This window comes from Oryctolagus cuniculus, chromosome 19 (assembly GCF_051225735.1).
Source record: "Oryctolagus cuniculus isolate XC-2025 breed Fujian yellow rabbit chromosome 19, ASM5122573v1, whole genome shotgun sequence".
NCBI lineage: Eukaryota > Metazoa > Chordata > Mammalia > Lagomorpha > Leporidae > Oryctolagus > Oryctolagus cuniculus.
This window is the reverse complement of record NC_142885.1, coordinates 17566461-17580836: the sequence shown is the minus strand read 5'-3', so window position 1 is coordinate 17580836 and position 14376 is coordinate 17566461. Positions and strand designations below refer to the sequence as shown.

The window sequence follows — 14376 nt, the reverse complement described above, 5'->3', positions numbered from 1 at the left end:
GGGCTCCCGGGCTGCCCAGCTGTCAGGCGCAGGCCTTGCTTTCGGCGGATGCTCTGGCTGTTGGACTGGGGTGAGCGCGGTTTTGGGCCTGGGCCCGCAGAAGAGCCTGCGTTTATGCACTGCGTGGCCGGAGCTGAGCCCGCGGCCGTGGAGAGCTTTTGTGGGTGGGACTCTCCGGCCCTGAGCCCCTTCCCCCTGGTGTCACGATGGCATGCCCGAGCCCTGAGGCATGACGCTGCAGAGAGGAAAGCCAGGCCTGGTACAGGTACAAATGTTTATTCTACATAAAAACCTCACAAAATGGGCAGCTGGTTGTACCAAGACCTTTGGTGAAGGGGGTGGGAAGTGGCTGTTGAAGAAGGCAACACGGACAGTGGTCACAGTCACGGCAGGAGCCAAGCGCGGGGATTCCGGAGGGTGGATGCGGCCCCAGCACACCCCATGCACACCGGCATGCACACCTCCTGCCCGTCGGCAGGGGTCTCGGGGGTGGGGCCCCATTCTGACTCCAGGTGGACAGGGAGGGGAGAGCAGCCCCTCCCCACTGCTGAATACTGCGTCTAGGACATCTGACACCCACATGGCACATCAACGGGGACAGCAGGGCGGGATGAGACTGCAGGCCTCAAGGGACATCCGACCTAGAGCACACGGGCGCAGGCACTGCTGTCCCGAACATGCAGCATGGCTTGAGGCCTGCTGGGGACGCCTGGGCACAGGCCTGACCACCAGCCTCTGCACGGGTCATCTGGCGTCAGGCCTAGCCCAAAGGGGTGCTTTAGCTCCCAGGGATGTGGGCGGGGAAGCTGTTGGGCCTTGCCCCTGGGTTGGGGGGAGACCCTGGCCTCCACCTGGTCAGCAGCCACAGCTCCCTGAGCCTTGTGGCAGTGGTCAGCTGATAGAGGTGCAGAGCTGGACTGTCCCTCTGGGCCACCCCTCCCCTAACCTGAAAAGCAGCACCATAGCCAGCTGGTCCCCACCCCTCAGGGGCTCAGCTTGGGGGACAGCTGGAGAGGACAGGGCAGATGGGCAAGGCTAGGTCCAGACAGAGCCTGGGTCCCAGGTGAGGAGGGGTAGCAGGTGCTACCCGGCAGCCCTGTCTCGGCGGGGCAGGGCGGGGGCAGCCTGGGCCAGGGCCTGAGTCTGCCCCAGGCCGCCCCCGCTGCAGCCCGGCTCCCGTCTGCCTCCCCTGTACAGACACGCACTGTCACAAAGATCATGCACACGACACGGCCCAGGGCAGAGAGGAGCAGAAGGGGGTGGGAGGGAGGAGGCTGTGAGCCAGAAGGTGGGCGGCCAGCAGCCAGGGCCTCCTCAGGGCAGGGCGGCCGTTGGGCGGCGTCTACCCGAAGATGCCTCCGAAGGTGGAGGCGATGACGATGCCCAGGATGACGCAGCAGATGATGATCATGATCTTCTTCTGCACGGGACCAAGGGGCGGCCGCGTCAGGGCGGGGGGACGGGAGCGCAGGGACAGACCCCGGGGCAGGGGACAGGAGCGCAGGGACAGACAGACCCGGAGCAGGTGGGGCAGGCCTGGGGAAGTGGCCACTGACCCGGCGCGCCTTGCTCTGGTACTTGACCGCCTTCTTCGTGTCAGACACAGCCCGTTCCACGTAGTCCACTGAGTGTTCCACGTTGTACTCGATCCTGTCAATCATCTCCCCCTGGGGGGCCGAAGGCAGGCGAGCTCCAGGGGGTTTCCTCCTTGGCCTTGGGGTGGGGGCTCGGGCAGGACTTCAGGAAAGCAGCCTGAGGCTAGAGAGAAGGGGGGACACGAGGAAGATGGGGTGCAGCTTCTCACGTGTGCCCAGGCATGCTCCCTGGCCCCGCAGAGCAGCCATCATGGGGGTGGAGATGGCCATGCAGTCTCAGCCAAGGGGTGGGGACCATGCAGAGGATGCTCAGCTGGGCCCTGACCTCAGTGCCCAGTGCTGGACACAGGGCGGTGCCAGGCAGAGGGGAGCAGGGGCAGGAGCAGTGAGCTGGAGTCGGCCTGCCCTGGGCACAGCTCACCACGTGACCAGTCCATTCCCTCAGCTCTGGCTGTCCGGGGTCTTCATCCTTGAAGACTTCCCTCCCCAGCCCCCTAGCCCTCTTGGGCCCTGCAGTCTGGCCCCACATGGCCCCCAGAGGCCAGTCTGACCACAGCACTGCCTCACAACTAGCCTTAGTGACTCCCTCTCTGAGCTGGCGTCCGTCACCCTGGTCTCTTACCAGGTTGGTGGCAGCAGCTTCCTAAATGACCCCTACTTCCTCACTAAGGTCACATCACGCCCATGCTGAAAACCCTCCGACCTAGGGGCAGATGTTGGCCTAGGAATCCTACCCCCGAGAGCCTGGATTCCATCCCCAGCTCTGGCTCCCGACTCTAGCTTCCTGCTCGTGCAGACCCTGGGAGGCAGTGGCAATGGCTCGAGGGACTGCATTCTGCCACCCACGTGGGAGACCTGGGTCAGAGTCCCAGCTCCCAGCTGCAGCCTGGCGCAGTCCTAGCCTGGGCAGGCAGTTAGGGGGTGGGGCAGCAGGGGAGAGCTCTCAGTGTTCTTCACTACCTCTAAAACCCCAAAACATCCTCTGGGAGATGGCCTATGTCCCCCCAGCGCCGGCCACCTCCTCCTCTCAATGTCAGCTCCAGCTGTTCCCTGGGATCCGGCCACAGGGTCCCTGTTCCTCAGGTGGAGTCTGGCTCTCACCTGCAGGGCACCTTGGCTCTTCTCTCTGCCCCACCCCCACCCCCCAGGGAGGTCTTCAGAGTGGGCTCCTTCCCACCTTTCTTGCTGTCAGCTCAGATGTCCTGTCCCTGACCACTCCATCCAAAGTGGCTGCCCAGACCCAGGACGTCTGGGACAGGTGACCTGGGGAGTTTAGAATGAGCCTTCCTAGGTGGTTCTCAGCCACTGTCGAGACGGTGCACCACCGTTCCGTCCCACTGGCGCCTCTAGCGGCTCCTGAGCGCACTGCACTTGCGCTGCCCCTTCCACCCAGGAAGCGGGCCCCTCAGCTACCACCGCTCTACCTCCAGCTCCGAGGAAAGCACCTGGTCCTCGGTGGCCCTGGGGTAAACAGTCGGTGACTACAGACGGGGGTGGGAGTGGGGTGTGAGGCCATGCAGGGCCGGGGGTCCTGGGAGGCCAAGCAGAGCCATGCAGAGGAGCAGGTCCTTTGGGTGGGCAGCGCCCTGGAGACGACTCCAACAGCGGGCAGTTGGTTACCTGAGGACTCGTCCCTCCCGGGCAGGGCAGCGTGTCGGGCAGAAAGGGGAGGGGTTAGAGCAGCGGCCAGGTGCTGCTGGGGGCGGGGCTCGGGGCAGGGGCCCAGGCACTCACCTGGCTCTCCACCAGCATGGCCATGTCCATGAACATGTCGTGTAGCTCGCGGATGCTGTTCTCCAACTTGATGATCTCGCTGTGCCGTGTCTCGATCTCACTCAGAGCCTGCTTGGAGATGCTGGAGTCCATGATGATCTAGAGGGTGGGGCGGGGGGCTGCTGAGGAGGGGGCCACGGGCCCAGGACAAGCAGGGCTTAAACCCGGGGAGGGAGGCAGCTGGGGTGGGCAGACCTGTTCCAGTAGTGGCGCCTGCAGCTCCCTCCCGACCTCTGCTCCACCTCTTACATAGTAGTTACCCAGTTTCCTGCCTGTGTAGGGGAGCCCGTAATGCTGCCCCTGGAACTGACAGTTCTGCTCAGAGCCCAGGATGTGGGGACCCAGGCCTCCTGTCGCCTTTCCCTCCCCTCCTCCCCCATCCCGGGAGCCCACGCCCCAGCCCTGCCTCCCTCAGGAAGCAGCCTTGCCTGGAGAGCAGAGCTCTCCCACCTGGTGTGTCCAGCCACCAGCAGGGGATAAGGGGCCCGGAGATGACGGGGGTGGCCCCTGGCTGCTGGCAATGCTCAGGGGTGGCAGGAACGTGGGTCCCCCAGGGAAGCGCTGGGAGACTGGTCTGGACCCCACCTCTGTCACTACCTCTGATGGGACCTCAGCCTGCCCCTGACTGCCCTACAGTCTGCCTGAGTGATTGCAAAGCCCACATGCGTGTCCACAGCAAGGGCCACGGTGCTGGGGAGCGTGGGAGGTGGGAGAGGTGGGGGTCGCACTCACCCCGGAGGCAAAGATGGCAGGGTTCCCACTCTCCAGCATGTCCTCTAGCTCCTCGCTGGTCGTGGTCCGGCCAGCTGCGAGGGGGTCACACTGGGCTGAGCAGGGGCCCTCTCCTTGGGAGGCCCTGGGCCCTGCCCCAAGCCACACCCACCCTGGCCCTGCCCTCCCGAGCTCCACCCCCAAGCTCTGCCCCCTGGCTCACTGATCTCCAGCTGCCTCTGGATGCGGCCCTTGCAGCGCTCCCGGTAGTCGGACTGCGTCGCGTTGTACTCGGACATGACCTCCACAAACTTTCTGGACAGTGTGGAGTGCTAGGGGTCCCAGATGGGGGTACAGGCGTCAGGCTTCACAGAGACCCGGGGCAGGGGGAGGGGACCTGCCCACCCGTGTCCCCGCTGCACCTGCGTCTTCCGGATCCTCAGGTCGGCCGAGGAGCGGTTCAGGCCTTCCTCCTGCTCGATGCTCTGCTCAATGCCTGGGGACGATGGCCGCTGAGCCACGGCCGCCCCCGCCCCCACCCCCACCCCCTGCGGACACCATCACCCTGACCCCTCGCCCCATCTGGCTCCTGGGGGCGGGGTCTGCGTGGTACAGAACGGGCCAGCACACTCCAAGCTCTGTGTGTGTGTGTGTGTGAACACCTAGTGTGTGCTGGGGCCACCCACAGGGGGCATGGGCAGGGTGGGGAGGCCCGGCTGGCCCCCCTACAGGCTCCGTGGCCCCTGGCCTGGGAGGTCACTGGTGGGCACAAGCGCGTGGAGGTCTCTGTGAGGGAGTTCAAGGGGCTGGCCACTTCTTGAGGGGGCCCCCACCCACCGAGCAGATGGGAGACAGCAGCCACTGCTCCACGTGTCCCCCCCCCCCCCCCCCCGTGTTAGGCCTGGACGAAGCAGGCCTGGCTTCCCGAGAGACACAGCTGGGAGCCCCACTCACTCTTCAGCTTGGACCGCACTTTGTTGGCCGTCTTCTTGATGTCGGACATGAGTTCCTCCAGCTCCTCCTTTGTCTCTGGGGAAGCAGGGGGGGCGGGGGGTGGGGGCCAACACTCAGGTCCTAACCCTGGTGATGTCCAGGCTCAGCCTCCTGCACAGGGCTCCCCCTGCTGGCGAAGGTGTGCCTGCGCGCCCATTCTGAGCCAGGGCCAGCCCAGCTGTAGCCTCCCTCTGGCGCTGCCTTCCTAGGAGCCTCCCTCCTGTATCGCCGGCTCCCCACCTCCTGCACGTACCAGATGGGTCTAAATTTAAGGCAGGAATAATTGTGGAGCAGCTGGCGATGCTCGCACTGGCACTGGGGAGTACTTGATACTGGCCTGTGCCCAAGGCGGAGGTGTGGCCTCACCTGGTGGCCCAGGAAGGCAAGCAGCCGGCCAGTGGGCTGCGGGGGGCCAGTGAGACTGTGGCCTCCCTCGACCCCATATTCCCCGGAGTCGTGGCCTCAAGCTCCCCAGCCCCAGGAAAATGCCCCTCCCTGGGCGCTGATTGCTCGGGGGGCTGATGGGGCAGGAGGCCCTGGCTCAGGTGGGAGCTGAGCCAGCAGAGGCCACCAGGGTGCCTGGTTTGCCCCTGGGGTGCTCCTGGCCACACCCAAGCCTTGGGCAGCTCCAGGGCTCCATGGTGGGTGGGGGAGAGCCTAGCTGCCACCCCTCCAACCACACCCTCTGCGGCTGGGGTCTCCTGGAGCCTGGAGATGGACCAGGTGGGTGTGCGGGGAGGGGGGGCCCCGACAGGCGGAGGAGGGCTCCTCAATGGCATGAACAAAGGAGAACTTGGGGGCCAGCTGCTCTGACGTCTCAGCCTCTTTTACTCAGACCCAAAATAGCCCAGCCGGATGGCGGCCCCCCCCCCAGAGGAGGCAGAGCCAGTCTCGGCCCAGGAAAGCCCCCCTCCACCGCCCACCCTGCCCTCTCTCCTTGCATGGCTGCCTCTCCTGGAGAGCCCTGAGTCGGGAACCCCTTCCTCTTGGCGAGCCACGTCTAGACTGGCTTGGTTTGTGGGGCTGACCGTGTGACCCAGTGGAGGGAGGTGCCACTGGGGGCCCAAGGGAGGAGACCCACACCCACCCCACTAATGACAGCTGAGAGGCCCAGTGCCCTGCTCTGTTCCCACCCTACAGTCACCACGTCCTGACCCTCAGTAGGAGCGACCCAGATACACAAAGACACACGCACGTGTCACCTGGGCGAATCTCTGGGGCCCGGGGCAAACATGTCACTGCACTGGGTGCACCCCGCCTGGGGGCGCCCTCTCCCTGCTCTTCCTGGCATCTCCACGGCTCCCACCTGACCCACCTGCTTTCCCATGGCCGGGCACTGGGCTCCGGCACTGCAGGTGCAGGCACTGCCGGGGGCGGGGACCTCAGCGGGCCTGGGCTCAGCCAGGGCAGCCCAGCGCCTATTGGTGTAGTCCTCCCGGGACGTGAGAGCCAGCTCTTGGGGTCAGAGTGGCATCGGAACGGAAACGGGCTCCCAGGGCCCAGGGGCGGGGTGGCTTCCTGGAGCCCAGAGAATGCTCGGCTCCGGGGTACCCAGTGGCAGGGAGCCAGGGCCACCGGCTCTTTCCGGAAGCTCTGTCTTCATGGCCGGCGTGCCCTCCCACAGCGCCGGTGCCTCCGAGCCGCCATCTGCTCCCGGGGAGGGGCGGGGCCCAGCTTTGAGGCCTCCCAGGGATCAGAGTTGGCTCCCATGCCTCCCTCCTTCCCAGCATCCCAGGGTGGCAGCCGCTCTGTGACCCTGGGAGGGAGCAGGTGTAGCTGGGAGAGGCGGGGCTGGTGGCCCGACCCCACCCCGGGTCCAGCTGGAGACGCTGGCCCTGACCTGTGACCCCAGGCCCAGGGCGGCTGTGCTTCTCATGGGTGCCTCCCCAGCTGGCCGGCCCGGGACCCCCAGCCTCCCAGTGCTGGGCTCCCAGGGACTTTCCCAGGCAGCAGCGGCTTCCTGGGGAACCCAGGGGCCCTCGGCCCTGCACACTCACTCTCGTCGGGGTTGGGGGAGGCCAGGATGGTGCTGTGCTTCCGTTTCACCTCCTCCACGTTCTCCGCGATCTTGTCAATGAAGCCCCGGATCTCCTCCACCTGTGACCAAGGCCGGGGAGGGGCTGCTTGGGGCTCCAGGAGAGGGCGGGGTGGGGGTGGCTGCCCCCAGTGGCCCTTCTAGATGGGAGGCGGGGAGGAGTCCCAAACAGCCTCGCTCTGAGCTCCAGCCTACCCTTACCCCAAAATGGGTGCGCTGCCCGGCCAGGTGCAGCCATGCAAGAGGCCTGGGCCTGGCTCGGGGGTGGGAGGCGCCCGCCCCAGGCCTGCCAGCTCCCACCTGCTCAAAGAACTCGTCCATGAAGCGGTCTCGGTCCACGGCGACAGTGACGTCGTCATCGTCATCGCTGTCCTTGGCCTGTGCAGGGTTGCATGCCTGTGAGTGGTCCAGCCAGGCACGCAGGGTGCGGCCCCGGCCACACCCCTTCCTCCCAGGGTCCCCCTGGGCAGACACCAGAGCAGGCCTGGCCATGCCCCCAGCTCCCTGGGGAGCCGGTATTGGGAAGAGAGGCCCTGTCCGTCTAGTTGGGCATGCCTGCCCCTCCAGGCCAGGGTCTCCATCCACCACCCAGTTCCTGCCCTTCCAAACCAGCCCGAGGGTGGGCACCTGTGAGTTAGCAGAGGCAGGCCCACGTGAGACGGGCACCAGGGGCCCCTCCTGGCCCAGCTGTGTTAACAGCTTCCAGGGTGGGGCCCTGCAGTGTGAGGCCCGTGGGCTCTGTCCCAGCGGCCTCACGGCTCAGCACCTGCCTCCCGGCCCCAGGCCCCAGACGTAGAGGTTGGGGGCGCCTCTGCTGGGCGTCAGCCTCCCCACTCCGTGTCTCGACATTGGGCCTTAATCCAGCTCCCTTCCAGGCTCCCAGCAGGGCCCCACAGACAGGAGGGGCCGGTCTGAGGGGCAGATGGAGGCAGCCAGCCCCTACCTTGGGGCGGGGCAGGTAATGATGCCTCTGATCTCCAGGTCTGTAGGCGCGGATCACCACTGGGCACCCCACACCTTGATCTGCCTGAGCTGGCCACCCCAAGGGCTGGGCCCATCCCCATGCAGGTGGGGTTCAGGGCCTGGGAGCTGGCACCACCTGGCTGCCTGGTTGGGTCGGAGGCACACGGGGCTGGGAGAGCCAAGGGGACGCGGGCTGGCTGCCTCTGCTTGCCCTTCAGGAAATGGGGACACGGCTGCCGGGAGTGAGGCGGAGCCGTTCTATAAAGGGCTGGGCATGGTTAAGGACCAGAGTGGGCCCCGCGGCGAGGGGGTGGCCACTCGTTAACCGATCACACCTCCGCCCCCAGCAGCTAAAATAAACCCGCAAGTGCCTGTGGCTGCCGCCAGGTGGCCGCTGCCGCCTCCCCAAGCCCCCAGAAGCAGAACATCGAGGAGGAGCCATTCTCGCGCTTGAGGGCCATGCCAGCCCCAGAGGCTGAGGCCCAGGCGGTGCCCCCAAGGGAAACTGAGGCACAGTGCAGGCAGGAGGAGTCCAGCCCACCTGCTCCATGCTTCTGGTGCCAGATAAGGAAGGGGGTGGGAAGAGAATTCTGCAGCTCTCTTCCCCCAGAGATGAAGCGTCACGGCCAGCCCTGAGATCCGGGCTGGTACCTCCCCGACCTCATCTTGCCCCTCTGTCAAATGGGGACAGCTCTCTAGGCATGCAGCCACCACGCCTCCCCCCAGAGGGCTGCTGGGGAGGGGGAGGGGGTGCGGCAGGAGAGACGCCCACGCGATGAGGGCAGAACTGGGAAATGGGAGACCCGGGGCTAGGAACCAAGGTCAGCGTCCACCCTGGAGGGGGCATCCAGAGTGGCCCCAAAGCCAGCCGGAGGAGGGGCTCTCACAGCCATGAGCGAACCAGCTGTGCCTCCAAGCATGGTCCGGGGGACGGCCCCCACCACCCCACCATGCCCTCCTGCTCCCTCCCCTCAGAGCAGACCATGACCTTCCGTCCATGGTCCACAGTGCTCCCTGAGCCCAGGAGGCTGCCACTCCCCTCACCCCTAGGCACCGCCTCCTCCCGGAAGCCCCGCCCCCACCAGGATCTCGATCCTCACGCCCAGGCATAGGTGGAGCCGCGGACCCCCCTGCCCACTGTGGTCTGACCCACGCCCTCCCTCTTTCTACCTGGCCTTCCTCTACTAATGCGACCAGGGACCATGCACGTGATCACCCAGTGCTTCCTGAAGCCAGCGCCACGCAGCTGGGGCTCAAGAGAGGGACTCGCCCTTGCGACCTCACCCACATCCAGCCCAGAGCCCTGTGGGTCCTAGAAACATCCGTTGGGCTAACTCAGACCTTCATCTCACTAAGGATGTTGAATAAAATGAGAGAGATGGAGGGTGTCACCCACCGCTCTCACCTCCCGTCTCCTCCAAGGCAAAACATACCTGGGCAATGCTGCCCCCTGGCGTCTGGGGCCGGCCAGGCCGGGTACTGCCGGCAGGAGGAAGTGGGCTGATTAGAGGCTTGGAGAGCGGGACCCCAAATCTCAAGGATTTGGGGGTGGAGGCGGCGGCTGCAGTCCCAGGGCAGTTAGGAGCGCAAAGACCCAGACATGTTTAGGACGGATGTGCCCCCGTATCAGAAGGGCCCCTCTTTCCCCTGAGCCCCCATCCTGCGACCTCCCCAGCTCAGCATGCTCTGGGCCCCAGGGTACCCCAAGCCAGAGATCTGGGATCCAACCACCGTCTGCTTTGGGCAGAAAAACCAGTGAACCAAGAACGCACTTGGGTGTAGTGGGCTAAGTCTCCACCTGCAGTGCTGGCATCCCATATGGGCGGTGGTTCGAGACCCGGCTGCTCCACTTCCGATCCAGCTCTCTGCTATGGCCTGGGAAAGCAGTGGAGGATGGCCCAAGTCCTTGGGCCCCTGCCCCTGCGTGAGAGACCTGGATGAAGCTCCTGGCTCCTGGCTTAGGATCGACCCAGCTCTCCAGCCATTGTGGCTATTTGGGGAATGAACCAGCGGATGGAAGACCTCTCTCTCTGTAACTCCAACTCTCAAATAAATAAAAATCTTTAAAACACACACAGAGGAAGGATTTTCACAAAAAAGCCTCCAAAGGCGAAGGCATGGGTTGGGGGAGCTCACGGAGCCAAGTTGTGTGTGTGCGTGTGTTTAGGTCTTCTAACTGCTATTTCTGCTTCCACTTCTTTTAAATTTTTATTTATTTTCATTTTATCTGCAAAGCAGAGAGACACAGAAATCTCCCATCTGCTGATTCACTCCCCCAAAAAGCCACAGCAGCTGGGGGCTGGGCCAGGTCCGAGCTTGGAGCCAGGAACTCCATCCGGGTCTCCCACGTGGGTGGCAGGGACCCAAGGACTCAGGCCGTCATGGGATGCTTCCCCGACACATCAGCAGGAAGCTGGGTGGGAAGCAGAGTAGCTGGGACTCGAACCAGACATGTGGGTGTCCCCAAGGGGTGGCTTAACCCACTGTGCCACACGACGCCCGCTAATGGGCTAATTTTTTTTTAAGTACCAACAGGTGCTTTTAAAGGGCAATCCGGGGGGGAGGCCGGCTGACTTAGTCTCCTCCTCTGGCCACATCCCCTCCAGCCTGGGCGGTCGGGCCACTGCAGAGACCACCAGGAAGGAGGAGGCGCCCCCTGAGCTCCCGGTGGATTCCAGGACACCCTCTTTCCTGGAAGCCAGAGTCTGATTCCTCCCCCAGGCCCGGCGATGGCGGCAGGCCAGCCTCTGCCGGCTGGGTTGATTCATCACTGCCAAGCCGAGTGGCTGTTGTCTGCCTCCAGGGCGGTTTTTTTCCCTTCCTCTTTTTAATGGCTAACCCAAGTCAATATCAAGTGCAGAGGCCCAGGGCTGATACAGGGGCTGGGCCTCCAGGAAGGAGGGCGCTCAAAGCCCTCACCCCCACCCCCACCCCCCACCAGGCCTGCTACATCAGCTCCCTGCTTAGCACAGGCTGCCCCTTCGCAAGGTCCCAAGAGCATGGGGGCGGCAGCTTCGGGTCCGGGGAAAAGGCACCGGGCTGTGCTGTGTGACCTCAGATGAACCCGTGGCCCTTTCTGAACCTGGCTTTTCTGATCCGTAGGCTAGGCGGTGAGACCAGCCGGTCCCCAATGGCACCGTCTCTCCGCAGCCAGATCCTACTTCATTCTGGGAAGCCGCGGGGAAGGAGAGGGGGGTGTCGGGAGACCCTGCCCCGTGCCTGCTCTGCGAGGCTCCACTGGACAGGTGCAGAACCGACCAGACCTGCCTGGTGCTGCCCCCCACTGCGGCCTCTTGACCTGCCCTGAGAGGCGTGGGGAGGGGGGGAGCCGGGCCCCTTTCTGGACCTCAGGGGCATCCTCCATCCCCTCGGCTTGGGCTCCTCCTCCTCCTTGGGACCATCCCAAGTTTTCCTCCTCCAGGAAGCCTGCCAGGCATGCAGGTGAACTCCTTTCTGGACCGGAGGAGGGGTGTGGAGCAGCTCCAGTAAAGCCCCAGAAAGAAAATCAGGGAGGCTTCTAAGTGTAAGGGGACATCCTACCCTGAAAGTGCCCACCCCACCCGGGGCTGTGTGGCTTCCCTGCACCCCCAGGAAGGCCTCTCTGACCTGAGGCCTTGGTCTCAGGGGCTGAAGCCCCACACTGGCCCCGCTCCCACAGCCCTCTTCACTCTCCCCCTGCAGAATGGAAAGGAACCTCAGAGAGAGAGGCAGGCGGGGGCAGGAGGAGGCTGGAGGGCTGAGCCCGGCCCGCGGAGCACGGAGGAAGCACGCCAGCTCCTTCCCCAAGTGTGACTTTTATAAATAAGCTCCCTTCGCCTTCCTTCCAAATGTGGTGGCGATGTTGGGTGAGCGAGGAGGAGGAGGAGGAGGAGGGCGGGCTGGGGGTGGCGCACAGCCACGTCCTGAACCCCAGCTCCGGCCAGCCCAGCCAGTGCCGCTCCTCATTTCTGAGCTGCAAATCCTGATTCCTGGAGTTCAAGGTCTCCCCCAGAATGTGCAGCCATAGGTCCAACACCTGTGGCTGCACCTCGCCCCCAGAGCTGGGGTTTCCTCGTGGAAAACCCTTCAAAACTGCAGCCCACCCAGTGCGAGCTCTGGCCAGCCGCCCCTTGTCCCTTGCCTCTCGCCCCACCCCCTCGAGGCTGTTAGAAACTGGAGGACAGCGACCAGGGGCTGGTGGGAGGTCTATGCCTGCAGGGAAAACATCAGATAACTCAGAGCAAGCCAGGCTCGCCAGCCAGGGCTCAGGCAGGTGTGTGTGTGTGTGTGTGTGTGTGTGTACACGTGGACTGGGGACAGGGACTCACATCACAGACAACTTCTGGGTCCCTGCTTCTCACCACTCAAGCTCTCCTGGGGCCCCCCAGTCCCAGCCACCAGGCCAAGTCCCTCCCCACACCCCGTTGCCTCCAGCAGGCAGCCCCCCCCACCCCGTCTCCTTGTGCCTCGGTTTCCCTTCCAGCATAGGGACAAGCCAGAGGCTCCCCTGCACCCTCATCGGACCCAAGGGACACGCAAGCAGGAGCAGGCGCTTCACGCAGCCAACCCTCGCCACGCCGGTGCCCCCACCGACTTGCCGCATCACAGGAACCTTGAGAGCAACCGAAAGGGCTGGGGGGAAGTGTCCGGGGACCAAGGACCGCAGGAGGGACCGGCTGCTTCCTTGGAAACCCCACGGGATTTGCCCCTGGGGCTGGGCGCTCGGCCAGGAATGACACAGATCTGGAGGCCAGGCAGGTGGGGTGGGTGGGGGGCACGGACTGGTGTGCAGGGGGTGGTCGCTAGCCGGGGCATCAGAGGAGACCCAAGCCAGTCTTGAGCCCCCCATTACATGACCCCATTTCCTTCACTGCCCCCCAGGGGCCCTCCCCGCCATCTCCAAAGGCAGAGGCGGCTTTGAGGGTGAGGAGCAGCAGGGCAGAAGTCCTGATCCGGGCTGAAAGAGGTGGGCGCCGACCCAGAACCTTGCCCCGGAACCCCGCCCCAGGAGCCACAGCCCAGGGGCCTCGGAGACACAGGTGGAAAAATAAGATCCAGGTGGGAGTCGCACCGCGGAGCCCCGGAAGGTGGACTAGGTGGGTGGGTGGGTGGGGTGGGTGCGATCCCTCGCAGCCCCAGGGCGCCCAGAGACAGGGTCCCGACCGCGCCCGGGCAGGACAGGGAGCCACAGGTGATGGGAGCCACAGGTGATGGGGGAGGGGCGGCGCCCGGGCACCGTCCCCGGCGGGTGTCCCCCCGCGGTCCCGGCGCGCGTTCACACGGCGGGGTCAGCGGAGTGTGCAGGGGGTGGCGATGCGGGCGGGATCGGCTCCGCGGGCGCCGTCCCGCCACCGCCACCCCGATAACCCTCCGACTCCCCCCAGGCACCGGGAGCCGCAAAGTTTGTCCAGGACCCCGGGCTCCGGCCGCCAGCCCGCCGGCCGAGGCGTCCGGGCGCGCGGGAGCCGGGGACCCCCGAAGGGTTTCGAAGGGGCGGGACGAGCAGGGGGCTCAGGGTTCCCCCCTCCCCGGCCGGGGGCGCAGGGGCCGCGGGAGGCCGGGGGCTGGAGGCAGCCGGGGCGCTGGCGCTGGCGCGGGCGAGGAGCGGCCGCGCGCGGGGCCGCACTCACCGTGCGGAGCTCCTGGGTTCGGTCCTTCATGCTCCCGGGAGTGGCAGCGGCACCGGCTGCAGCCCTGTGAGCCCCGCATGCGCGGCGGCCGCCCCGCGGCTGCGCAGCGCCAGCGCGGCCCCGCCCCGGCCCCCGGGACCCCGGCCCGGCCCCGCCCCGCCCCGCCCCACCCTCCCAGAGCCCGGGGGCCCTGGGCTTTTGTCCCAGCTGGGACCTGGACGCTGGATCCCCTGCGGCCTCCCCGGCCTCGGCCCCGACCACCTCCCCACTCTGCACCCCGGACCTGGGCCCCTAGTCTCCCCCGCTCAGTGAGCCCTTCCAGCTGCGGTTGGAACTCCGTGCAGCAGCCCCCTGCCCAAACCCCGCCCCCGACGCGGGGCCCCGGCCCCTCCCACTGGTCACACCACCTCGTGCAGACTCAGCCTCTGCCCCAGGATCTCTCGGTTCACGAGTGCGGGCGACCCCCACCCCCAACTCACCCTTGCGTTGGCTGTTCCAGCAGGATGCAGGAACCCCTCGATCCTTGGGGGGCGATGGTTTTTTTTTTTTTTTTTTGCTTTCTTTTTTTTTAAGGTTTATTTATTTGACAGAGTTACAGAGAGACAGAGGCAGAGAGAGAGGTCTTCCATCCGCTGGTTCACTCCCCAGATGACCGCAATGGCCGGAGCTGTGCCAATCCGAAGCCAGGAGCCAGGAG

At 65.5% G+C, this 14376-nt stretch overlaps 1 protein-coding gene across 3 annotated transcripts; it reads right to left on the bottom strand.

Annotated features, from left to right (window-relative positions):
- Positions 1-260: 260 nt before the first annotated feature.
- Positions 261-13808, bottom strand: STX1A (syntaxin 1A). Of its 3 annotated transcripts, XR_016225685.1 has the most exons (11): positions 13680-13808; positions 7408-7485; positions 7070-7169; positions 5034-5108; positions 4502-4575; positions 4303-4411; positions 4101-4174; positions 3330-3467; positions 1557-1667; positions 1170-1420; positions 261-1125 (listed from the first exon to the last, which is right to left on the bottom strand). XR_016225685.1 is itself a non-coding variant. In XM_070064523.2 (10 exons), exons 1-10 carry the CDS (start codon positions 13707-13709, stop codon positions 1343-1345), a joined length of 867 nt encoding a protein of 288 aa, XP_069920624.1. In that variant the 5' UTR covers positions 13710-13808; the 3' UTR covers positions 261-1342. The 3 variants fall into 3 exon arrangements, 1 of the variants encoding a protein (XP_069920624.1); XR_011384579.2 differs by having other exon boundaries at positions 261-1420; positions 1557-1758; XM_070064523.2 differs by having other exon boundaries at positions 261-1420.
- Positions 13809-14376: the final 568 nt, after the last annotated feature.